The sequence below is a fragment of the Somniosus microcephalus genome, chromosome 4 (assembly GCF_052327205.1).
Source record: "Somniosus microcephalus isolate GS21.2 chromosome 4, FLI_Smic_1.0, whole genome shotgun sequence".
In the NCBI taxonomy this organism is placed as follows: Eukaryota; Metazoa; Chordata; class Chondrichthyes; order Squaliformes; family Somniosidae; genus Somniosus; species Somniosus microcephalus.
In genome coordinates this window covers 268,932,040-268,957,698 of record NC_140990.1, presented here as the reverse complement: position 1 = coordinate 268,957,698, position 25,659 = coordinate 268,932,040, and the positions used below count along the sequence as shown (strand labels likewise).

General features: G+C 40.6%; 1 protein-coding gene across 4 annotated transcripts in view; it reads right to left on the bottom strand.

Annotated features, from left to right (window-relative positions):
* Positions 1–805: 805 nt before the first annotated feature.
* Positions 806–25,659, bottom strand: part of tank (TRAF family member-associated NFKB activator) — a 77,182-nt gene continuing 52,328 nt past the window's right edge. For all 4 annotated transcript variants that reach the window (XM_085986407.1, XM_085986406.1, XM_085986408.1 and 1 more), the window contains 2 exons: positions 23,234–23,793; positions 806–5,856 (listed from right to left, as the gene is read on the bottom strand). In XM_085986407.1, coding sequence (XP_085842533.1) covers positions 5,665–5,856; positions 23,234–23,793 — 752 coding nt within the window. In that variant the 3' untranslated portion in view covers positions 806–5,664. The remainder of the gene's footprint in view (positions 5,857–23,233; positions 23,794–25,659) is intronic.

Genomic DNA, 25,659 nt, shown 5'->3' with positions numbered 1-25,659 from the left:
TGACCTTCTGTAACATCTCCCTGTTCTGACAAAAGATCAGCTTATAAGGAAGAACAGAGGGGAAGTGGGGAGAAAAAATGGCTTGTGGTAAGGTAGAAGACAGATGATGATCAAATGGCAGAAGTGATAATGCTGCAAGACAAAAAGGAGACAGTAATGAGATAAATTAGAGAAATAAGAGATGTATTTGAGGCCCAGAGGATGTGTAAATAGTTACAGCAGAATAGTAGAGGGACGATTGGAAAATCTGGCAAAGCAGAGAAGAGTCCAGTGGCCCAGGAGTATGGTAGAAGGAAAAGTCAGGTGACACCAGTGGTGCAGACCACCTCCCTAGCCATTTACCAATAGGGGTCCCCATCCCACAACCTCCCCCATTTGCACATAAGATCCTACAATGAGATGACCAGCTAATCGGTGTTTTTTGGTGGTGCTGGTTGAGAGAAGAATATTGTCTAAGATACTAAGAGAACCTTTTGCTCTTCAAATAATGCTATAGGATTTTTAACATTCACTGGAACTATTGAACAGTTGGGGCTTCAGTTTAATGTCTCATCCAAAATATGGTGCTGCTGCAATTTGAGCTCACACATTTTTAACTTATATAACAAGGCAGCAGTTTTCATAAGCAGACCCACACCTATGAACTGAAATTTGGACCCTTATGCACAACATGAATGAGACAGTGTGCCGCAGGACTAACAATTCCCATTTTGCCACAGGATTATACATTGGAGATCACGATGACTGTCCAGCATGATCTGCTGTCCACTCCAAAAAGGCAGAAAATACCACACCATCAAACTAATACATTCAGGCTAAAACGAATAGCCATTTTTATTTACAAGATAATTACACAGAAGCACAAGAACAGATCAAGATACATAATTTGTTTCAAAGCAATGACAAATCCAAAAACTTAGCAGTTCTCTTCAGTAAACTTTAATCAAGTCTCTAATGAAACATTACATAGTGTGATGAAGCTATGGACCCTGTTTTTAACAGTCATACATGGAATCGGCTGTGCAAAGCAGGGAATGAACCCAGATATCTCTCCATCTTTGCTTTGAAGTCTAAGCTGGCACATTTGAAAATCAAATAAATTCTTCCCAAGGGGAAGGCAATTAACGTTTTACAGGTGTTAAATTTAATACATCCAATTGTCTCCCTTGCAAAATGTTTCCTGATGGGACAGAATAGCAATAATCAATTATTTCTATTAGTTTACAAACTCTCATTAGCATCTCAAAACATCAAGTTATCTTCCAATGCAATTAATTCCTGGATACAGGAACCAACATCAAACAAAGAAAACCAGTTTGGCCAGGCAACTTTCATAAAACAGCAAATATCTTATAGGATAGTAGCTGATCTGTACATCAACTCCATTTACAGTACCTGCATTTTTTCCAGATCCCTCGATAACCTTACCTAATAATAATCGATCAATTTCAGTCTTGAAAATTTCAATTGACCCAACATCCATAGCCTTTTAGGGGAGTGTTCCAGATTTCTACTATCCTCGTGTGAAAAAGTGCTTCCTGATTTTACTCCTAAATGGCCCAACTCTAATTTTAGGATAATGTCCTCTTGTTCTTAATTCCACCAGAGAAATGGCTTCTCTGTATCTACCCAATCAAATCCCTTTATCATTTAAACAACGTGATTAGATCACCTCAATCTTCTAAAGTCAAGGGATACAAGCCAATTTTATGCAACCTGTCCTCATAATTTAACCCTTCAAGCCTTGGTATCATTCAGGTGAATCTGCGCTGTACCCGCTCTCCAGTGCCATTATATATTTCCTGCGGTTCAGTGCCCAAAACTGAACACAGTGCTCCAGATGGGGTCCGACCAAGGACAATCAGAGAACAATCCCTTTATCCCTACTCTCTTGTTGCCTACCTCCCAATTACTGACCCACATCACGTTACCTCCAATTCTGTACATTCTGATTTTTGATAATCTCTGTGCAAAGTCTTATCAAATGCCTGCTGGAAGTCCATATAGACAACATCAACAGACACTCCCCTATCATGCTAGTTGACCTCAGAAAATTCAACTAGATTAGTCTGACATGACCTACCATTCACAGATTTATGCTGACTCTCTTTGATCAGCTGATACTTGTCCAAGTGCTCAGTCAGTCCGTCTCTGATGATAGATTTCCAGTTTAACGTCCCCACAATTGATGTTAAACTGACAGGTCTGTAGTTAGCTTGCACCTCCCACCATCCCTTCTTAAATAATGGAATGACATTTGCAATTTTCCAATCCAAAGGCACAATTCCTGAATTGGGAGAGTTGGAAAATTATGACTAATTCAACTACAATTTCTTTTAATACCCTTTTAACAGATTGAAAGATCTGTCTTAGCATTGCCCGTGGTAAATTAGAGATTACGTTGTTGCAAGGAAGTGTTCTGGGGTGTGGAAGTCGGGGCGGGATTTGGAAAGAAAATCATGAGACTCCTTCTCAGAAGCAATGAAATAAGTTTTTGAAAAATTGGTCTGCATGTATATAAAGAAATAAATATCAGTTACTTAAATAAATGTCTGCATGTAATATGGGGGAGCAGCCCTTTATTGGGCATCTGTTTAGAATGTGCTTTTCTATGGGGAAGATGCGATCACAACATTCCCAGTTATTTGCACCCCAACTTTAAATTAACAAATCTAGAAAAATAATATTCACATATAATTTGAAGTCCTTCCTTTCATTAAAAAGTACCAATTTATGAAGATAGCCATCCAAGATTCAAACATACAACACAAAACTCTCATTCCTGAAGCCAATCAGAGTTGCCAAACTTCTTCAATGTGGGAAGTAGAATATAGAAAAGGTGAAGCATCAATTACATTAATTAAATTTAAACACTCCATGACAGGCATGGTGATATAGGAACAGTCATCCTGGAGGTCACACTGCCATTAAACAGGAACCTATGTAAACAAGGTTTTTATATAATTTTTTTAAACTGTAAAATTCATAATTTTACATTCCACGATGGTTAAAGTACTTCATCTGCAGGCTTTTCCTGACTTGATTACTATTGCTAAAACACAATGTTGATCTGCACACATAAAAAGAATCAAAGAATTACACATACTTGTCCACAACCTGAGTTGTAGCGTAAACAATGCCCAATGAACATGAACACAGTCTATTATGCCGACTTCAGTTTCATAGTAGTCAATGAATTAAAACTAATTATTCAAAAAGGAATTGACTCTCGGTCTAAAACTTAACATGATTCTCAGTATCTTATCCCCTCAACATCAATTTTTGTACATTTCATTAAAATAATACAACTATATAAACAGGAAATGAAAAGTACAAATTATGCAATATAAAGAACTACATGGCACACGTGGGTTAGATCACAACATCTTTAGACAGGGGTTTGAATGCAGCCCTGTAGGAACACTAGTGGCATTCTGGACAAATCATATGATCAGCCTGGATATATTAGAGTTAGCTGGGAAAACTAAAAGGGTTAATCTTTATATACTGGGAAATCTGAGGCACAAACAAGATACATACATTAGTATCATCATGTGCTCCGAATTAAGACTCGTGTTATCTTCAACTGGATTTGAATGGAGAAGAGTAACAACCCAATAAAAAACCTTGAAAATCCTGATATCAGAAATGGTTTAGGGACTGAGAAAGAGAGAAGAGGTGTAACACCTAATAGGAGTCCTGTTCTGCATGAAACAAATTAAAATTTGAGAATTATAGTTTCTAACACCTGCCTCTTCAGTTGAATCACATCTTGAAAAAGGATCCATGTGACTGAATTGATCATCTTGGTTTGTCATTAATAGATATGTCCCCTAAGTGGGCTTCCTTAGAGGTAAACTAAAGTATTTAAGGTTATGCACTTGGTATTTGAGATGAGAGTGGAGGAAGTGGGAGAGAGTTTACGGAGCCAGTTTGTTGTAGAAAAACCAAGTCTAGGGACTCAGTCCTCAAAGCTCCACTCTGTGATGGTAATGTGTTATCATAGATGTTGTTACTTTTAGTAAATGCATCTCTGTATCCAACTTCATCTTTGATGATTCTGGCAAGTGGGAATTAATTACACTCCACTCAGTTTTGTACCGAGGGTCTGTGGTGATTTAATTGGCTGGGGTAACTATTGATATAATTTGAATTGGGTTATGTGGAACAGTCCAAAGGTGAGCTACTTTCGGCATCTTATAAACATTAGACATGAAGGATAGATTCCAATTCTATTTTCCAATGTATGTGTGTTAGGAAGGGGCAGCAGATTCAGATGCTAGTTTTCAACTAAGGTAGATTACCTACTGGAATTTCAGATACAGTATTTCTTATTGTGTGGGATTTGGCATTCATCTACCAAACAGCCTGAAGCAATGTGAGAAACAACACCTCTTTCTGATGGCTTCAAGAAATTATTTTAGACAGTCTCAATCACGTAAAACAGGGAGCAAGCTCATAACATGAAACTGTTCATAATTCTGTACTAACTGACGTTAATTTGGCTGCATCACACAACTTCAAACTAATGCAGGAAGTGAAAATATCACAATAGTACAATAATGGTTTTAGTTCTGAGGTTCGAGTTAAGGCATGTTGCGGAAGAATAGTGAAAGTTTTTGATGTTGACACTAAGTGAGAAAAGTGGAATATCAGAAACTTCAACAAAAGTAAAAAAAAACGAAAGAAGCAATCCCATAACAATTTTTTTAATGTAAAATGATTGCAGTGTTAATAACAATTACTGTATTTATGCTACCAGCTTTTCTTTCTCACTATGCAGACAATACTAGAACTCCACTCAGTGATCTGCCAATTTTTTAATACTGATTTGAATGACCTGCAATTCGAATAAAAGTAGACTATCCTTTATCTGCACTTCTGAAAACCAAAAACCTCAAGTTTTTTTGTGGAGCGTAAGTTGTGCGCACGACATAACCCGAGTGGCGCCAAACATGACCCGACGCGGCCGATGCTTTTCTGACCTGATTTGCGGGCCAGCTTAGCGTAGGAGTCAGCCGATATCCGGCTTTCCCACAACTGGCGGTGGCAGTCGAGCCACAGACCCCCGCTAAGTCAAGGAATTCAGATACGGAGTAGGGGGAGCTGTAAACAGACTGTGAGCGGCAGCACAGAGAAGCAGGAAGGGGAATGAGATACGCAACAGTCGCAAGAGGTAGCCTGAACTTTAAAAATTTATATTAAATACAAATACTAATTACCAAATTAATTTAATGTTCAGAGTTTCCCAGTCTGAAATAATACCTTCTGAAATCCGAAAATCGAAACACAGCTGGTCCCAAGGTTTTCGGATAAGGGATAGTCAGCCTGTACTCCAATTCTGTGTCACTGTAAAAGACACAAAATGACCCTTGTACGGTAGGACTATTAGCTTCAAATTAACTTTAGCCAGAGTGTATGCTGGAAAAAGTGAATAACTGCATACTATATTTATTAATAGTCAGCCATTTTTCTCACTGTAGAAGGAAAAAAGGTTCTTTCAATAAAACCCCCCCAAAATATGCTATTTGTTCCAGCCTTCAGTTCACAGATGTCCTTTTGATATTTACAATTCCACACTAACAAGAACTATTTTGTACATCATGCATACATGTTAAGTTCATAAGGCTGGTTTCTTCATCTCGATGTGGAAATATACAAGCATTAATATCCATTTTTAGCGACAGCTTCAAAGTGTGAATTAAGATGCCGGAGGAAGTCTTCCCTAGATGTGGTGCCTGCTGGGAAGACTGCCTGACAGAATTCACAGATTTTGGAGTTTAGGTTCAGGTCAGAGTCTTTGGATGCTTGATGCAGTAAATCACCCTCTTTATTGTGGTAAGGATTCCACACAGGCTGCAGGAGAGAGGAGACATTTTTCATTACTGAACGTGCTGTGTAAATGAAAAACACACCATATGTCTATAAAAGTCAGATTATAATGCAACAGCTTTAGCAGAATAATCAGCCCTTATGGCAGTCTAGAAAAAATATATTCTGATCAACCTTTTAGCTACCTCAGTACTGTATAGGAAATCAGCTCAAAATACCCATTTTGCAGGATAGTTTTTTTCTAAAACAACGACTCAACAACAATAAATGCACACATGTATGTCCAAAAGATAGCTTCTCAAATTGATTAAAGTTATTCACTAGTTAATTTGCATTAGAAAAATACTCAATAACATGATCAATAAGAGTAATGCACTCTATTATTCAACAGTTTCATAAAGTCCAGAGATGTTTATGGTTAATTTTTATACATCTCACACACATACACTTGCATTTTCATGTATCACAATCATTTCAGTATATAGGAGGGCTACAGAGCATACAAGTATTAAATGGTTTGGTACACAGCATGTTTTACTTGCTATCGCACATAATTGGTGCATTGGGTCAGGAAAGTAAAAATTTAGTAACCATGTGATATCTTAAGTGCATTGATTTGAACTATTCTTTAAACTTGCTATGCAGCCAAGTACATGAATTCTAACTGCATAGCTGGGTCAGCATCAATGCATATTAATATCCTAATTTTAAGTGTAATAGCACCACTTCCTGTTGTTAATAAACATTTTGCTTGATGTATGTAACTAGCAGTTGGTGTAAATTGCACATTAAGTCTGCTTAGGTGCAGACAGAACATTTATCTAGAGCTACTGAAACATATGTATTTGCTAAATACTGTACTTGACAGAATATAAAATGCAGATTGTAACTGCTCCCAGGAGGGTGCAATTTATAAGCGAATCTTGTATTGCAAACTACTAATAAATGTTCACTGACTTATGCTGTCTTTGTACCTTATCTTTGGCATCGGTGCTAGACCAACATTTTCCTCACATAGTGCCAAAACAGTATAAAGCTGCCAGTGCAGGCTGCTATTGGAGGAAATGCCAGTGCTTTGTTTCATTTTGCACCAGTGGCAGTATAATGGCTTCTCGTGTAATGCCTGCTTTTTAACTTGCCTATATATTTTTAAAACCTAATTCTGCTGGTACAGTAGCCCACCATTTAATTTCTACCAATTGAGAAGAGCTGACTGTCGAGAATAAACTGTCCCAAGTGGGACTCCAGAAAGCAGCACTCCATACATGTATTTAAGTGATGCAAGTGGGCAACGCAATAACAGCTCCCTATTCATATCACAGTTAATTAAAGTCAATAAAAAACTCCACAGATACACATGCACTGGTTTAGACACAACCTTGCAGCAAGTACAAGACCAAATAGTTTTCCCATTGGGATTCCCTGCAACCCCCAGAAAAACAATGCAGAAACTATATTTAAACTGAGAACTGTCCTCCAATGCCTCAGTGAACTCGTCTGGAGAGGTTAGGGAGGGCAAAATTGGCTACGGCTCTTGTTATCCAGTGACTCCTGCTGGAAATGCACGTGTGAGGATGTAAGGAGAGGACTTAATTGGGCTCAGCTGCAATGGTTGAATAGTTGAACAGCATCCTGACACTCACTGTAAAACTAACACATAAATAATGGCCACTTGATGAGGCACCAGAGGGTACCCGGGACTTGTGTAACTGTCCCAGCAAGCCTGCAATGTCTTCAGGAAAGTAGGGAAGAAAATTGGCAAATTAAATAAATATGTCTTTCGATTTCTTTGTAAATTATAGAAGTTCAAATAGAACTCAAAGTGGATTAACTGAGAGAGACTTGAAAATGTTGAATATAATCAGGCCATTAAATTGGCACAAAGACAATGTGCCAATGTACTTGTTATTAAATATCATTTTAAATTTTGATGCAACAGCTCAGTTATTTAAAATTGTGAATAACTTGAAATAAATCAGAAGAAATACTTTGACACTTGTATTTTGCCCTAAATAGCTCAATACCCAAGTGCTTTGAATAACTGCATGTAATATGATAATAACCTTTATGTCTAAATAGCATGAGTATTTTGCAAGAAAAGAATACATAGTGTTCTGCTCTACACAACACAAATGGCAGGAAGGGAACTTTGGAACAGATAGATCGCATGATACAATAGCAAACTGAGGCCACACAGAAGGCAGAGCAATATTTGATGGCAGTAAAATAGGTCTACTTTATATTATTTTATTAATTGCCTTGAAAACAAAGATCTTGAAAATAAATGACAATGTATGGAAAACTGCACTGAAGATTCCTTTTTCATAGTCATCAATTTCAGACATATTAATGTAACTTTATTAACTGCAAATCATTATAGTCAGTGAGTATATAGCCCCATTCTATGCAACTCAGCAGCAATTCTTATTTTATATTTTTAAATAACATGCCTCTTCATAACATGTAATTACATACCAGCTGCTTCATTTGCTTCTGTACAGTTTTGCACTGTACAAAGCAGGGTGCCATCTACTGAAAATAGATACTCAGATAACTAGTAAAAGAACAATCCAATGAGATAATAGAAAAAGGCATTAGTAACAAGTAATGTGATAGAGTGTGTGTGTTTCACAGCTCCACAGGGCTTCTAAGTAATAGAGGAAATAGTGTAATTTGTTTTTGCTAAATCTCTTACAACAGCATCGGTGATAAACATGATGCAAAAGAATTAATATACTGTACTGTCTATATAGCAAGCATCAGACCTTGGGCCTAGAGCATTTGAGAAACCCTATGGACAACACATTTTTGTCTCGCAATTAAAATGCAAGAATTTCTTTAGAAGTTGAGTTTATTGCTATGTTCATGTTTATTTCTAAACATTATGGCCTGGAATTCGCTCCAATAACAATACTGGAGCTGAACATCCCAAGTTAGAATGTTGTGCTCCCCAATCCAACATTAGCAAATTTACAACACAATTTGCTGGAAAACTAATTAGAATACATTGCAGCGAGCATAGTGGCGGATCAGGAGCAGTGCGGCCAGCGGCCAAAGTAATGGTACTCAGACCCAGAAGTGTATAGATAGTTAAAGGTTGAACTGATGGGCATAAACGAGCACATTAGATGGAACAGTGACCATCCCTTTCCCACTGAATTTGTACAGAAACCCGAGTCCAGTATTGGATGAACAGAAATTACTTCCAATTAAATATTTGAAAGTCCCAAGCCATTGTCTTTGGTCCTCGCCACAAACTCCGTTCCCTAGGTAGTCGAGATTGCAGGTTTGGGAGGTGCGGTCGAAGAAGCCTTGGCGAGATGCTGCAGTGCATCCTGTGGCTAGTACACACAGCAGCCATGGTGGAGGGAGATGTTTAAGGTGGTGGATAGGGTGCCGATCAAGTAGACTGCTTTGTCCTGGATGTCGTTGAGCTTAGAGTATTGTTGCAGCTGCACCCACCCAGGCAAGTGGAGAGTATTCCATCACACCCCTGATTGGTTTCTTGTAGGTGGTGGAAAGGCTTTGGGCAGTCAGGAGGTGAGCCACTTGCCACAGAATACCCAGCCTCTGACCTCCTCCAGTAGCCACGGCATTTATGTAGCTGGCCCAGCTGTGATTCTGGTCAATGGTGACCCCCAGGATGTTGATGGTGGGGGATTCAGCGATGGTAAGGTCATTGAATGTCATGGGGATGTGGTTAGGCTCTCTTGTTGGCGATGGTCATTGCCTGACACTTGTGTGACGCAAACGCTACTTGCCACTTATCAGTCCAAGCCATCCAGTCTTGCTGCATGCGGGCATGGACCGCCTCATCATCTGAGCAATTGCAAATGGAGCTGAACACCGCAATCATCAGCAAACAGACCCACTTCTGACTTTATGATGAAGGGTAGGTCATTGATGAAGCAGCTGAAGATAGTTGGGCCTCCTTGGTGGAACACTCAGTCGAATGATGCCTTGATGTCAACGATAGTCACTCACAGCTCACCTGTAAGCCTTTACTGAGTCTGCCACAAAGGATACACTCAGTTCCAATCTTCCATCCACAGATCCATAAGCTGACCTAACCCCAAAGTGACCCAACTTATCTCCTCCACCACCACCGAGAATAGTCACTAGTTGGTTATAAGAAAATGGAGTAGCTTGACTTTATGCCCTCACGAGGTAGACAGCAGGTATCAGGAATTTGTCCTAAACAGGAAAAGCATAACTCACCATAAAATGTGCAAGTGCACTGCCACCATTCTCCTGATCACTGTTTGAACACACATTAACCCATTAAGTTCCAGGAGTTGGAGGTGCAGATCTGCAGCAACTGCTCACTCCTCCACAACTCAATCAAGGTAGACATTGACCTTTGATTATATGAGCATGTGCTCATATGACCAGCCTCCAAATAACACCTTCCAACTGCTGCTATTACTAACCTACGACTTCTGTTATCAGCTACATGATTAATGTCTACCTTCAGAGTAGTAGAAGGAACTTTACAGGACAGTTGCCTTGATCTTCAAAAGTCCAAGTCCAATGACAAGAACCAGGTTTACTCATCACCAACTGCTTAATCCCGGTCCTTATGCAAGAGCTTTTGACAAATAAATGTGCTCACCAGGAAGCTACTAAGGAGCAGGTTGAAGTGACTGAAGCCTTCCCTCCCTACAACTATTTACTTTTTCCCCCCTGGATCTTACACAGGAAGTTCTTCTATTGCATGCCGAATAACTTTCAACTATGAAAGAGAACCGTTACTACCCACCTCCTACACACAAGGTCAACCTGCACTGGGACTTTGAAGGGAGATGAAGACGACCACGGTTCTTCACCCCTTCTTTAGCTGAAGGTGGCATACACCAAAATGCCCAGACACGGTTATAAATGGACGAGTGGGAGAGACACCACTTATATCTTGCCTTCCAGACCTATAACATTGTGCTAGATGGCAACCAGCATCCTATTCCACTGGTTACCCCCTATTATTCAAGATGGTGAGCAGTGCACATTGGACCACTGAACAAATCCACTAACACATCATCTGTGAAAAATAGCATTGCAACTTTTTCAGAAACACCTTGAATGGACACTCAAGGTGCTGCACATAATGTTCTGTGAACCTGTTCCCTCAAGTCCCTCTGCTCAGCCACAGTACCGAACCTACTTCCATTCAGAGTATAATTACTGCTGGGTTTTTTTAAACCAAAATGCATCACACTTACTGACACTGAATTCCATCTGCCACTTTTTAGCCCATTCCTCCCCCTCTTAATATCCCTTTGTAGTTTCCTTTGGTCTTTGAAAGTATTAACTACACCTCCTATTTTGGCATCATCTGCAAATTTCAATTCCCTCTATGTCTATATCCAAACTATTGATATACACAGTGAACAGAAGGAGCCCTTGAACTGAACCCTGAGTAACACCACTACTCTCTTCCAAACACTGATAAACTGCCCTCAACTCCTACTCCAGGTTTTCTCCCTTCTAACCAGTTTGTAATCCAGTTTCTTATCCCCACTCTAATTCCATAACCCTTAATCTACTCTAATAATCACCCATGTGGTACCTTGTCAATGGCTTTCCTAAAATCCATGTACACTACACTTCTCCCAGCTACCATGTCTGTTATCTCCTCAAAGAATTGTGAGGTTTGTCCCTTTGAAATCAGTGCTGGCTACTTATAACTATTTTTTCTTCATCTAGATATGTGGCAATTTCATCCTTAATTAAAGATTATAAAATTTCCCCCACCACAGATGTTAAGCTGATTAGCCTGCAATTACCCAGATTAGCTCAGTCTCCATTTTTAAAAAATGGGTACTGCACTGGCCACTCTCCAGTCCTCCAGCACACACCCATACTCAATAGAGCCCTGAAATATAATTACTAGGGCCTCTTCAATTTCCTCCCTCAACTCCCCGGTGCTTTGTCTACCCCCAGCTTAACTAAAATTTTCTTTTTATCTATCACAAATATCAGTCATCTCTGCCAAAGTCTAGTACTCGAAATTCAGTTCTGCTAAATCCCTGGACCCCCCTCCCCCCCAACCCCAAACCACTTACAAATCCAAGAATACCTATCACAAAGCACCAAATCTTAGCCCTCCCAACCCCAGTGCTAACAAACTACAGAACTCCCTCCGAATGCTACCAAAATCCAAGACCCCACTCCTATGCCATTAAAGCTCCAGGATGTCGAAGCTACACCACCTTAGGATGCCCACCTCTACACTGCTAGACATCAGGATCGCCACACCAGTTCTCCCAAACTGCAGAAGTGCCCCCAAGTGCTACCAAACTACAAAATCCTCCACCAAGTGCTGCCAAATACCATCTACCTACCTTCGTTCAAGAATATTTTGTCCACTCCCATGACTTATTCAGTCATTGTTAATCAATGGCCTTGATGACACATTGTATGTTACATAGCATAACACCCCTGTTGTTATTGAGCAGCGTATCGCCCAGCTCGCCGTGTGCAACACCATGGGAGATCTGTTTATATATTTTAGTAAATATCTCATGCGACTGCTCATGAGAAGTCAGATGATACACTTAAATGAACAGGGGAGCATTATATGTTGCAAGTCAGAATGTATTAGTCAGCTGATAAGATAAAGCTGTTGTTTTAAGAGCACAAAAAATTGGTGTTAAGTTCAGAGAGGTGCAGTGAATTACAATTTAATTGGTGTTTGATGATATATTGATTAAGCTGTAGTTTAATTAAAATAATACGCCTTCCATTGTTTTCTGATGGTGCCAGATAATGCACTGTTTTGTAAAGACGATGTAATGCAAATCAATTATTCTTCTGCTAAAATGAAACTGTCCCCTTTAAGATTCTGAAGTCTAATTGCTGTTAATTGAATACTGGGTGGGGTCGATTTTAGTTTCTGGCATACAATGAATAGGCAGGTGATGTGCCTGCTTCACCCACCTGATGCCGTTGGCAGGAGGCCCAATAGATTTTCCTGATCGGGCCCTATTTAAATACAGAAATTGAGCTGCCAGCGTTAATCCTGCTGTTTATAGGCTGCTCGCTGTTTGGGACAGCAGGAAATCCGGTAGCGTAGAGACTGCAGTGGGCCTACAGCACCCCCTTAAAGGGGAGGCTAAAACGATGGCGGAGGGGAGGGGGGTTGGAGCAGCAGATTGAAGTGGCAGGAAAATAATGTAAAGAGCACAGCAAACAGCGAGGAATTGCACCTTGAAGGTTTAAATGTCCCAAAAATAATGAAGAAAAAGTAATTGCAGACTTGCTTCCAGCCTTATCCGACTGCAGCTTATAATCCCTTTAAGTAGTGCTGCAAATGGCTGCCTCCCAATCAGAATACCCGTGGTTTGTGGCCCATTCTCCCAGCTTCTCCGTCGCATCTGTTCTGACGATCCCACCTTCCATACTAGTGCTTCCGATGTGTCTTCTTTTTTCCTCAACCGAGGATTCCCCTCCACTGTGGTTGACATGGCTCTCAATCGTGTCCGTTCCATTTCCTGCACTTCTGCTCTTACCCCTTCCCCTCCCTCCCAGAACCATGAGAGGGTTCCCCTTGTCCTCACCATTCACCCCACCAGCCTCCACATTCAACGGATCATCCGCCGCCTCCAGCATAATCCCACCACCAAACACACCTTCCCTCCCCTTTCAGCATTCCAAAGGGACCGCTCCCTCCATGACTCCCTGGTCCACTCTTCAATCACCATCACCACCCCCTCCCCTTCCCATGGCACCTTCCCGTGCAAGCACAGGAGATTCAACACTTGCCCTTTGACCTCCTCCCTTCCCACCGTCCAGGACCCAAAACACTCCTTCCAGGTGAAACAGCGATTTACTTCTACTTCTTGCAATTTAGTATACTGTATTCGCTGCTCATGATGCGGTCTCTTCTACACTGGGGAGACCAAACACAGATTAGGTCACCGCTTTGGGGACCACCTCCGTTCAGTATGCAAGCGTGACCCAGAGGTTCCAGTCACCTGTCACTTAAATTCTCCGCTCCCCTTCAACTCTGACCTCGGCCTCTTACACTGTTCCAACGAAGCTCAACGCAAGCTCGAGGAACAGCACCACATCTTTCAATTAGGCACTTTACAGCCTTCTGGACTCCACATCGAGTTCAACAATTTCAGACCATAACTTCTGCCCCTATTTTTCCAGATGGCAGCTGTTACTGAGGATTCTGCTATTCCCATTTACACCTCGTCTAGACATATCATTTGTTTCTTTACTTGTCACATTATCATCTCCTTTTGCTTTGTACGATCATACCTTTTGTCATTTAATCTCTCCTGCCTTCCACCCTATCACAAACCTTCCCTTTTGTTCTTTCCTCGACCCTCCACTTGCTTAAAATCTGTTACATCTCTAACTTTTTCTAGTTCTGACGAAAGGTCATCGACCTGAAATGCGAACTCTGTTTCTCTCTCTCTCCACAGATGCTGCCTGACCTACTGAGCATTCCCAGCATTTTCTATAATGAATAGGTAAGTGGTTAAGATGGGTAAACATAGAAGATAGGAGCAAGAGTAGGCCATTCGGCCCCTCGAGCCTGTTCCGCCATTTAATGAGATCATGGCTGATCATCCAAATTCAGTACCCTGTCCCTGCTTTCTCCCCATACCCCTTGATCCCTTTAGCCTGAAGAAATATGTCTAACTCCATCTTGAATATATTTAATGAATTGGCCTCAACTGCCTTCTGTGGTAGAGAATTCCACAGGTTCACCACTCTCTGGGTGAAGAAATTCCTCCTCATCTCAGTCCTAAATGGCTTACCCCTTTATCCTTAGACTGTGACCCCTGGTTCTGGACTCCCCGACCATCGGGAACATCCTTCCTGCATCTAGTCTGTCTAGTCCTGTTAGAATTTTATAAGTTTGAATGAGATCCCCTCTCATTCTTCTGAACTCTAGCGAATATAAGTCTAATCGACCCAATCTCTCCTCATATGTCATTCCTGCCATCCTAGGTATCAGTCTGGTGAATCTTTGCTGCACTCTCCATGACAAGAAAATCCTTCCTCAGATAAGGCGACCAAAACTGCACACAATACTCAAGGTGTGGTCTCACCAAGGCCCTGTAGAACTGCAGCAAGACATCCTTGCTCCTGTACGCGAATCCTCTCGCTATGAAGTACAACATACCATTTGCCTTCTTAACCGCCTGCTGCACCTGCATGCTTACGCACTTCCCCTTTTCCCAATCCATTGCCGTTCAGATAATAATCTGTCTTCCTGTTTTTGCCACCAAAGTGGATAACCTCGCATTTATCCACATTATACTGCATCTGCCATGCATCTGCCCAATCACCCAACCTGTCCAAATCATACTGGAGTTTCTCTGCATCCTCCTCACAGCACACACACCCACCCAGCTTTGTGTCATCTGCAAACTTGGAGATATTACATTTAGTTCCCTCGTCTAGATCATTAATATATATTGTGAATAGCTGGGGTCCTAGCACCGATCCCTGCGGTACCCCACTAGTCACTGCCTGCCACTCGGAAAAAGACCCATTTATTCCAACTCTTTGCTTCCTGTCTGCTAACCGGTTCTCTATCCAAGTCAGTACCTTGCCCCCAATCCCATGTGCTTTAACTTTGCACGCTAATCTCTTATGCGGGACCTTATCGAAAGCCTTCTGAAAATCCAAATACACCACATCCACTGGTTCTCCCTTATCTATTCTACCAGTTACATCCTCAAAACATTCCAGCAGATTAGTCAAGCATGATTTACCTTTTGTAAATCCATGTTGACTTTGTTCGATCCTGTCACTGTTTTCCAAGTGCTCTGCTATTACATCTTTTATAATGGACTCTAGCATTTTCCCCACTACCGACGTCAGTCTTACCGGTCTATAATTCCCCGTTTTCTCTCTACCACCTTTTTTAAATAGTGGGGTTACATTAGCTACCCTCCAATCCATGGGAACTGTTCCAGAGTCTATAGAATTTTGGAAGATGACCAGCAATGCATCTACTATTTCTAGGGCCACTTCCTTAAGTACCCTAGGATGTAGATTATCAGGCCCTGGGGATTTATCGGCCTTCAATCCCGTCAATTTCCCCAACACCATTTCCCTACAAATACTGATTTAATTCAGTTCCTCCCTCTCATTAGACCCTATGTTCCCCGACATCTCTGGGAGGTTATTTGTGTCCTCCTTTGTGAAGACAGAACCAAAGTATGTATTTAATTGGTTCTGCCATTTCTTTGTTCTCCATTATAAATTCCCCTGATTCTGACTGCAAGGGACCTAAATTGAAACGTGATGTGAAAGTGTCACAGAAGACGTTATATATATTTCACAGTCCTTCCATTTTAATAGTTAATGGGCCGGATTTTCCGATCGGAGGCTTCCTGTATGCGGATGCCTCCGATCGGAAAAAATCTACGCCCTTACCTGCTGGCTCCGTAGGTCCAGAGGCTGCTAATCCTGGGCCTCTGCTCTACAAAATGCACAGAGGCCCAGGGGCGCATGCGGTTCGCAAGCGTCCCTGGGATCATGTGGGCCATGGGGAAACAATGAAAGAAGGGAATCCCCCTGCACACTTTTGACAGCTCTCATTGCATAGATCTGTCAAAAGTATGAATGGGGATCACTTAAAAAAGTTAAACATTAAATACATTTTTTTAAAATCACGTATTTAAAATAGTTAAATTTACATTGAAACCGGCACTTGCAAAGCCCTGACGGGTCCTACGCACCCATGGGGGTCGGAATATCCGGCCCATGTTTCTCCTTTCTTTACATTTTTTGCATCACTTAGTGATTTTTACATGCCTGAGGTGATCGGAGATAAAATGGGTAGTTAATTCGAAAATTTCTTCCAAAATCATTTTGTATCTTGCCAATAGGAAGAGTATGGCAGTGATCCAAGGACAAATGTATTTAATAATGAGAGATGTAAAGTAATAGGAGGACTGAAATAGCAAAATAGATTGCATAACAGATTAAGAATAAAACCTTTATGTAATATCAAATAATAGATCAAATATTGAAAACAATCATAGGACAATAGCTGCAAAGCCAAATAAAATGCTAGAGTATGCAAACTGACACATAAGTAACAAGTCCAAGAAGTGACAGTAACACTGTACAAACACTCCTGTTGTAGTCAGCATAAATATAAAATAATAGAAAGGCAGTGGAGAAAATTCAGAGGATAAAGGTGATTCTAGATTCTGGGTCACTGAGTTATGAACAGAGGCGAAGGAATATGAATTTATACTCACTGGAAAAAATGGAGGTTAGGTTCTTAGTTCTTAAAATATTGAAACATCTCAAAGACTGGATACAGAATAGTACTTCATGTGAATGAAGAAGCCGCAAGATAAAATTAATTTAAGGAATAACATTTTCATTCTTAAAGCCTTCAACTTATAAAATAGACTTATCATCCAGTGCAGCACATACTGACTCAGTTGAAATATTGCAAAGAAATTAATTCAGCACAGAGGAGAGTAGTATGGATTTGGGAGAGGAAAATGATCAGAATGAGTCCTGAAATAAAATAAAATGAGGGAGTGAACTGAATATGTTTTTCAATTCTACATTCTTATTCTCTTATCAAGTATGGGGTATATAGCTGCTGTGCCTTAAAATTATAGTAATTTGAGCCAATTTCCACATAAAAATTAAAGTTTATGATAAAAAGTAAGTTACAAACTTTGTAAGGTCTTCCTTCTTTGTAATGATATGCATCCAGCACACACCGTTAGATGCAAGCCTAGCCTGGCTGGTTCCAGACAAACCATTTAATTTTAGTACAATAAAAAGGTGATGCCATGTGCCAAGAGATGAGTAGTGCTGTACATGGTTTCTTACTCTCACATTCTATAAAGTCCCAGGACCTCCACAATAGCAGCTTATTTTGACCTGAAACATAATAAGCAAACACTCCAAAACCTACACTTGGGTCAAATGATAATATGTGGAGAATGCATATCATTTTGAGAATGAAGAACCTACAAGATGGATAACTCATCTTCATTCAACATACATCACAAGAATCTACCAAAAGCAGAACAGTAAATCAGGAGAGGGTTGGAGCAAAAGTACCAGTATTCAGGATTAATCTGTGAAAGATATTATCCTATGCAACAGTCAAAACTAGACAGTAATGGTATGTGTATTGCTCCATGTGGCTATTTTGCAAATACCATCAATTGGAACCTAATGTGGTAGTTGTATGGGATTCTATAATTAGGGGGACAGATAGCATCCTTTGTAAGCAAGATCGAGAGTCCAACATGGTATGTTGCCTACCTGGTGCCAGGGTGGGGAACATCTCGAACCGGCTTGAAAGGATTTTGGAGGGAGGGGGAGGATCCAGTCATTGTGATCCATGTTGGGACCAACAACATAGGGAAGAGTAGGCAAGAGGTCCTGTTTGGGGAGTACCAGGAACTAGGAGCTAAATTAAAGAACAGAACCTCAAGGGTTATAATCTCTGGATTATTACCTGAGACATGTGCAAATTGGCATAGGGACAAGCTGATTAGGGAAGTGAACACGTGGCTAAAGGAGTGGTGTGGGAAAGGGGAGTTCCATTTAATGGGGCACTGGCACCAGTATTGGGACAGGAAGGAACTGTACCGTTGAGACGGGCTCCACCGGAGATCCAGGGTCCTAGCGGAAAGGATAAATAGGGCGGTCACAAGTTAAGTAGTAAATGGGGGGGCGGGGGGGGGGGGGGGGGAGACGACGCAGAGGGCTCAGGTGAAAAACACACAAAAGGGAAGAGAGTAGAGTAACAGTCAGAAATTGTGCTTTAGGCACTAGAGGTAAAGAGAAAACTAAAAGATGTTAAGTGATTAAACCAGGAGAGAAGAATAAGAAACATGTGAGTAACACATTAAAGCTTAAGGACAGGCTAGGGTGTGTGGCCTAAATAAGCATTCTTTATACAAATGCATGGAATATAAGGAATAAATTGAATGAACTGCAGGCGCAAATTCAAATTGGAGGGTATGACATGGTAACCATTCCTGAGACATGGCTGCAAGACGGTCAGGACTGGGAACTAAATATACCAGGTTTTAAGATCTACAGGAAAGTTAGGAAAAATGGCAGAGGGGGAATAGTAGACTTAGTGATTAAGAATGAAATCACTTCAATGGTAAGAGAGGATATAAAGAGTGGTAAGCAGGCAGTGGAGACTTTATGGGTAGAATTAAGAAATAGGAAAGGATTTAAGACTGCAGTAGGAGTTGTGTATAGGCCCCCTGATAGTAGCTGTGAAGTGTTAGATTGTATAAATGCAGAGATTAGACAAGCGTGTAGTAAAGGCAGAGTGGAGATTTTAACTTTCATAGCACCAGCACCAAAAAGCATTCCTACAATGACCAAGCCATTCCTTTCACACTCATCACCATTGAGGGGGGGGGGGGGGGGGAACATTATGTCTCACCATTCACTGGAACTCACCAAGACACTTCCAAAGGTGCACACAAATCTGCCCAAGAAGGCGAAGTGTTAAAAATAAAGATTTCAATGCTTGACTACACAGTAAGAGAAACTTTACAAGCACATTGGCTAAAGCACACAAGTGCTTACCCTTGTGTGTTGTTAGTTTGAATGATTGGACAAGGATGAGGATGAGTGTTAGAGGTGGCTAGTGAGATGGGGAAGTGATAACGTCAATAGAGAGGGAATGGTGGAGGTGTAAGGTAAGTTGGTGTGGGTAAGGATGTGCAGGAGTAGGGTAGGGAAGGCAGAGTGATGGGGATGTGTTGAGTGTCGCAGCAGGATGTGATTGAGTGTGGCTTTGCAGTAACATTTTGTGATCTACTGTGATCATTGACAGGTTTGTGCCACTGCAGCCAGGTTATCCTGACAACATCCCTGCAAGTGCCCTTCTGTGCAATGTGCAACCGGGCTACATTGGTGTCCCGGGGAGGTGTCCTCCGCTCATGAGAAGGGAAGAGAACCTCCTTGTGTGCTGTGACTCCCTCCATAAGCATATGGGAGAGCCTGGGTGCAGCCATGCACCTTTGTGCAGTGCTCGTCAGTGTTTGCAGCACCTCAATGCTGCAGAACACTGACAGCACAACTGTCAAAATGAATGTGGCCATGGTCCCTTTAAGGAAACCGGCTGATGATGTGTCATCAAATGACATCAGACCCGCTTCCTATTAATTGGCCGGGAACCTCGCAGGGCGGGCTTAACAAGCCCCATCAATGGAAAATCATGTTGGAGGCCGGGATCTAAACAGATGCGGGGTCCCCACACGCCACGGACCCGCCGAGGTTGGAAAAATCCAGCCTTCAGTCTGTGTACAATTACTGCCTCACTACCATGACAGCAAGGTTGGGCAAGAAAGGTCAAAAAGGTATTGGGAGAAAGGTTGAACCATAGCAAGAACAATTTCTTGGTTAGAATAAAGTTGAAAAATAACTTATCAGAAACTTGCAAGAACTACTTCAAAATCTCATCATCAAGGGCTTTAAAAAAAAAAATCATTCTTGGGATGTGGGCATTGCTGCAATGGCCAGCATTTATTGCCCATCCCTAGTTACCCTGAGAGGTGGTGGGTCATCTTTCTCAACCTCTGCAAATCTTTATAGCAGTTTAATACAACTGAGTAGCTTACCAGGCCACTTCAGAGGGAAGTTAAGAGTCATCCATACTGGTGTGGGATTAGAGTCAATTAAAAGCCATGGATAAGGATGGCAGGTTTTCTTCCTTAAAAAGGACATTAGTGAACCAGTTTGGTTTTTCCTGACAATCCGACAGCTTCATGGTCACTTTTACTGATGGCAGTTTGTTTTATTTTCAGACTATTTTTTTCCCCAGTTAATTAACTCTTCTAGCCAAAATTAAAGCCAGCATTGCAATTTTCCATGAGAGGAACTTAAAAGTCACTTGTTCAAACTTTCCAACCGTGGTCATAACATGTAATTTTACTAATTTCAAACAGATGCTGGAGATGCTCCAAGATACAAGAAACCTCAAACAGATTTTGCCAAGTGGTTTAGTAGAACACAAACTAATTTTTCTACTTCTTGTTATTGGCTCTATTAGTGGGCATCTTAAGTAAGCTAATCGAGGAAGGTATCCACTGGTCCAGCAATCACCTCATTTCAATAGTGATGCCTTCAATGAGAAGGTCTGAGATTTTGGATGTAACATTTGGGACAGATTAAACAAAGGCACGTCAAGGAATCCAGGGGAAGCATGGTGAATAGCTTTAATTAGGATTGGGCATCAAGAGTAACAATTAAAGCAGTATTGTTTTCAGAACTGGTTCTGGTGTTCTATCATGTTCTTGGCCTTCTGTGGTATTGGTGAGGTAATGTGGCTTAGGTGTTCTGAGGCCTTAATTGAGAATGTTTGACATGGGGGTTGTTGTCTACAAAACAGTAGTGACTACACTTCAAAAATAATTAATTGGCTGTGAGGCACTTTGGGACATCCGGAGGACATGAAAGGCACTATATAAATCCAAGTCTGTCTTTCTTGTATTTCTGCTATGGGAGTGTCCAGAATGGTGGGAAGATATAGTGAAGAAAGCATAGGTAAGAGGGTGACATCACTGGAAAATGTTTCTTTGATGATCTGGCAATGCTTTTCATTAGCAGCCAGGACTGATGATTTTACAGATTCCAGATCTTCCTTGATGTTGGCCTCCAGGTCCTTCTTTCACTGGGGCCTCCAGTGATGAGAGAAAAGCAATCACCACAATGTAAGGAGCCCTTCCAGAGAGATCAAAGTACCTGAAGCAAACCTTAAGTATCCCAATTTTCCTCTTGCTGGCTGGCAACACGTGTGGCTGCATTTGCCTTACTGTACCGTGTCCAGCTGCAAAGATAAACACTCACAGTGGATTCAACAGCCAGGAAAGCAAAGGGTGGCTTTTGTCACTGAGGAGCTATCCAGACATCTAGCTGCAAGATTTCCTCAAAACAAACCGGCAAACTGAAATGCCACAGGACAGCTACCAGCAAGGCAGGCACTGGCATGCAAGATTCATTGCTTCGTGACATACCAATTGGACACTGAGGGAGTGGGATCCCTTTCTGTTTAGGAAATTCAATGGGTTATTAGAAGGGGCTCATAAGGCAATGTGGATCCCATCTACAGCTCCCTATACATTGGAGAGTCCAGCCACATAATAAAATTGTATCATCCAGTCATGCTGCTGCCAAGCTATCATACCAAAAATGAAAAAGTTAGTTTTCCAAAATAAAACATGTGTGACCTGGTGAATGTAGGCACTTGGTGCACCCTAGCTAGTATTCTGCAGATCCCCAGCTGCAAAAAAATTTTGCAAACAATCCACTTTCTCCATTCCCCCCCCAGAGGGGATAAAATACCTTGGGCAATGTCAATCTGAATCAGTAATGGATAGCTTATGTGTAATAGTTTTTTGTTTCATAGTTTTACTGAATGACATAAGTAGTGTTATTTTTCTTTAATAGGCTGAGGGGATAAAGCACAAAATAATTTTAAGCGTTGATTAACATTGTAATACATCTATTCATGAGAATCATATCGTTAGGTCTTGCATAATAATGTAAACCCTTTGCTCAGTGACTGGCCAAAAATAATGAGACTTAGACAAAAACAATGGGCAAGATTTTGCTGTAGCAGGGCATCTAACGGTGACTGCCGTTAGTTAGACTTGCCCCTGCACCCTTCAGCTCAAAACATTTTTGCCCAATAAGTTTCTGAAAGTGCAAGCTGTTAATGGCACAGCGAGAGAAACAGGGTATCTGGGACCTGAGTGAACAGGGTCAATCAGATTGAAGGATTGAGAAATAAACAGCAGAAGAAAGTTTAGTGGGTGAATTCAATATCAAATCAGGTACAGAAAGAGAAATAAAGAGGGAAAGAAAGATCGGATTGAGAAAGAAAAAAAGAGACAAAGGAAAGCAAAAAAAAAAGTTTCAATTTAAAAAAATTTAAATCTCCAACAACAATTAATACCTGAAGGAATGAGACTCCACAACTGTAATAGTTAATTTTCAATGCCAGAGAGATTGATGGGCCGTAATTAACAATTATCATGTTATTAATAGGGTACTTGTGCTTGAAATGACAAGACTTAAATTTCGGTGACAAGTTTTCCTCTTACCGCGCCAATACAGCAACTTCACAACATTCAAAGCATGTCAATTGTGAGGCAGTCAGCAAAATGCTGTTGTTGCGAAGCTAACACAGAGTGGCACTACTCGGACAGCAATTTTTGGATATTGGCTTTAAACAGCACAACTGCTCCTCGCCTAAAGTTGTACCATTTACGCATAAATAACGGCGAGCGCCATTAGCCTCACTGTTATTTTGACAGCAAAATCTGACCCAAAAACATTGCAAATATGGACTCACTCATATTGCTGAATAACTAAGAATGCAATGGAAATACATGATTTATAGTGCTGGTTTTAGGATGTTCTGACGTACCTGTTGTGGTCCTCTTATCTCTGTTGGTGCTGATGGAACCATCTGATGAGATTCTTCAACGTTTAGAAAAGGATTTGAAGGTTTAAGAACTGAAGGGTTTGAAGGACTCCTAAATGGGTTCTTATCAACTGTGGCACCCATGGAAGTATTAATGTTTGTACACCTTCCTTGCTCATCACAGAAAGGGTTTTGTGATGCCTCATTAGTTGGTCCCTCAGTAAATGTTTCAAATGAAGTGCATTCTTCCTTATTATGTTCAAAGTCATGGATGTCATCTTTCAATAGTACCTCTTCAACTTTACAAGTAGGATCTTCAAAAGGAGGTTTTGGTCTTAGTTTTTCTGGTGCGCTGTTTAGGAAATCATAGTCATTGTCTGAGGGTGGGAATTTGACATCTAGATCAAACAGAGTCTCAACAACTGGAAGTTGTTCCTGATGCATTCTGTGCCCATGTGATCCAATAGAGCTCTTAGATATACTTTTGTCCTTCCCAACAAAAAGTTCGTCATGTTCTTGCTCCCCTTCATCAGTACACTGTATAGGCATTGAGAAAAGCACATCTAAAATAGAATAACCAAAAAAAAACATTTTTGTTGAGAATTGGATCATAAATTATGTGGAAAATAAAAGCCAGAAAATTTGCAAGAATGTAACAGAGTCTTAGAGTTCTGGTATCAAACTGTAGGGGCAATGTTCAAGCTTTTTATGTAGTCATTAGCATCCTGAAATTTGCACCATCTCCCCTTTAGCACATTACCAGGCATGTATCATAAATATAGGGAAAAAACTTGATTCCATCAATCCTTCACTAAGAATAGAATACTTGCATTGAGTTCCTTTAGCTATATCAAGATAGGTAAAGCACATTACACAGGGGGGGGCAGAAGTACTTTTAATGTGCCATATAGTTTGTTCCAAAAAAATGTTACTTTTTTTTTAATCTGTGAGAATAAATGATAGTTTTCATCAATTCCTGAAAGGCCATTTAAATTCTAGCCAATCCTTATTTTTTTAATTGCTTTGGAGTTCCAGTACCAGCATCCATGACTGGAAAGGACAGCAATCCACACCTTAGAGCGACAGCTGATCACTGACAAACCTTCTGCTAGATCAACAGAGCAGCATGGATTGGTAGGACATGGCTTCACACGTGAAACTCTCGAACACTAAAGCTTTGATTGTTTGATCATCATTATTTTATAATGAATGGCTTACCACTTGCATTAAAACGATCGGAAAATCTTAAGTATCTGATTTCTGCCCTGTTGCATAAGGAGGTCCTAATTAGAAGCCAAAGGTCTCTGCACAGAGAATGAGAGAAATATATACCTCCTAGATTCACAACACTTGCAAAGATCTGGAAACAGGTTGCCTGCCCATCCTCATGGATGAGAGTGTTGTATGGCATGAGGAAAGAAAGGGGATAACAGAAAATGCCTTCAGGGTAATAAAAAGGAAATTATACTTTTTAAAAAAAATATTTAATTTTCTAGAGACTAAAATATGAATAACCATCTACACTAACAATTAAACTATTACAAGAAAATATTAATTAACCCCATCTCTACATCTTGAAATACAGTTGAACTGTTGTATCCTTAATATTTTCCACTGAAAGGTTACTGTAAGTAATCCTTTTGTTTAAAAAATCCCAGACACAAAATGTACATTTTACTACACGCAATCTGCAGAATGCTCCAACTCACTGCACTACACAGTGGCAAGCAGAGGTCTAGCGTGAGCCCATACAAAGGAGAAAATTGGAGGGCAAATGACATTGGGCTGTGTACCTCCCTAGTGACTGCTCGAGAGTAGCACTGGTAAAATTCTGAGAACAAGTCACTTGCTTCCCTCCCCTCCCCCCAAGCTAGGGGGCAGTATGTGACTGGGAAGGCCTAAAGACAGAAAATAAAAGTAAGGCAAAAATTATATTTAGATTTCACAGCTTTCTTTAAAGCCACCTGAAGTGAAGGAATGTTTACATCACTTTCGGCAAAGTAACCAATTGATGAAACTCACCTTTATTAAAAAAGGTGAGTGCTCAGGATGTGAAGTAGGTATTGTTGTCAGTGTCAAGTCAGTCAGGGATATTGGGATAAAATCTTGCAATTATCTGCCTACCATTTTAGTGTCACTGGACATCTATAACCTTTAAACTAAAGTTTGCAATTCATTCTATTACTGGCACATCCAATACTAAACATTCTTTTTTGTCAGTTTCTGTAATCATTACATCATTGGTGTCAAGGCAGATCTTGCGTCTTTGGTATTATAAAATTTAGAAAGGAAAAAACACCTAGTTGGAGATAAGAACTCAGATTCTGGAACCATCAGTAAATTTCTAACAGTAGTTTGAACACATGAAAGATTTCCATAAATTATTTTGATTTTAACTACTGTTTTTCCCCCTTTTCAAAAATGATAAT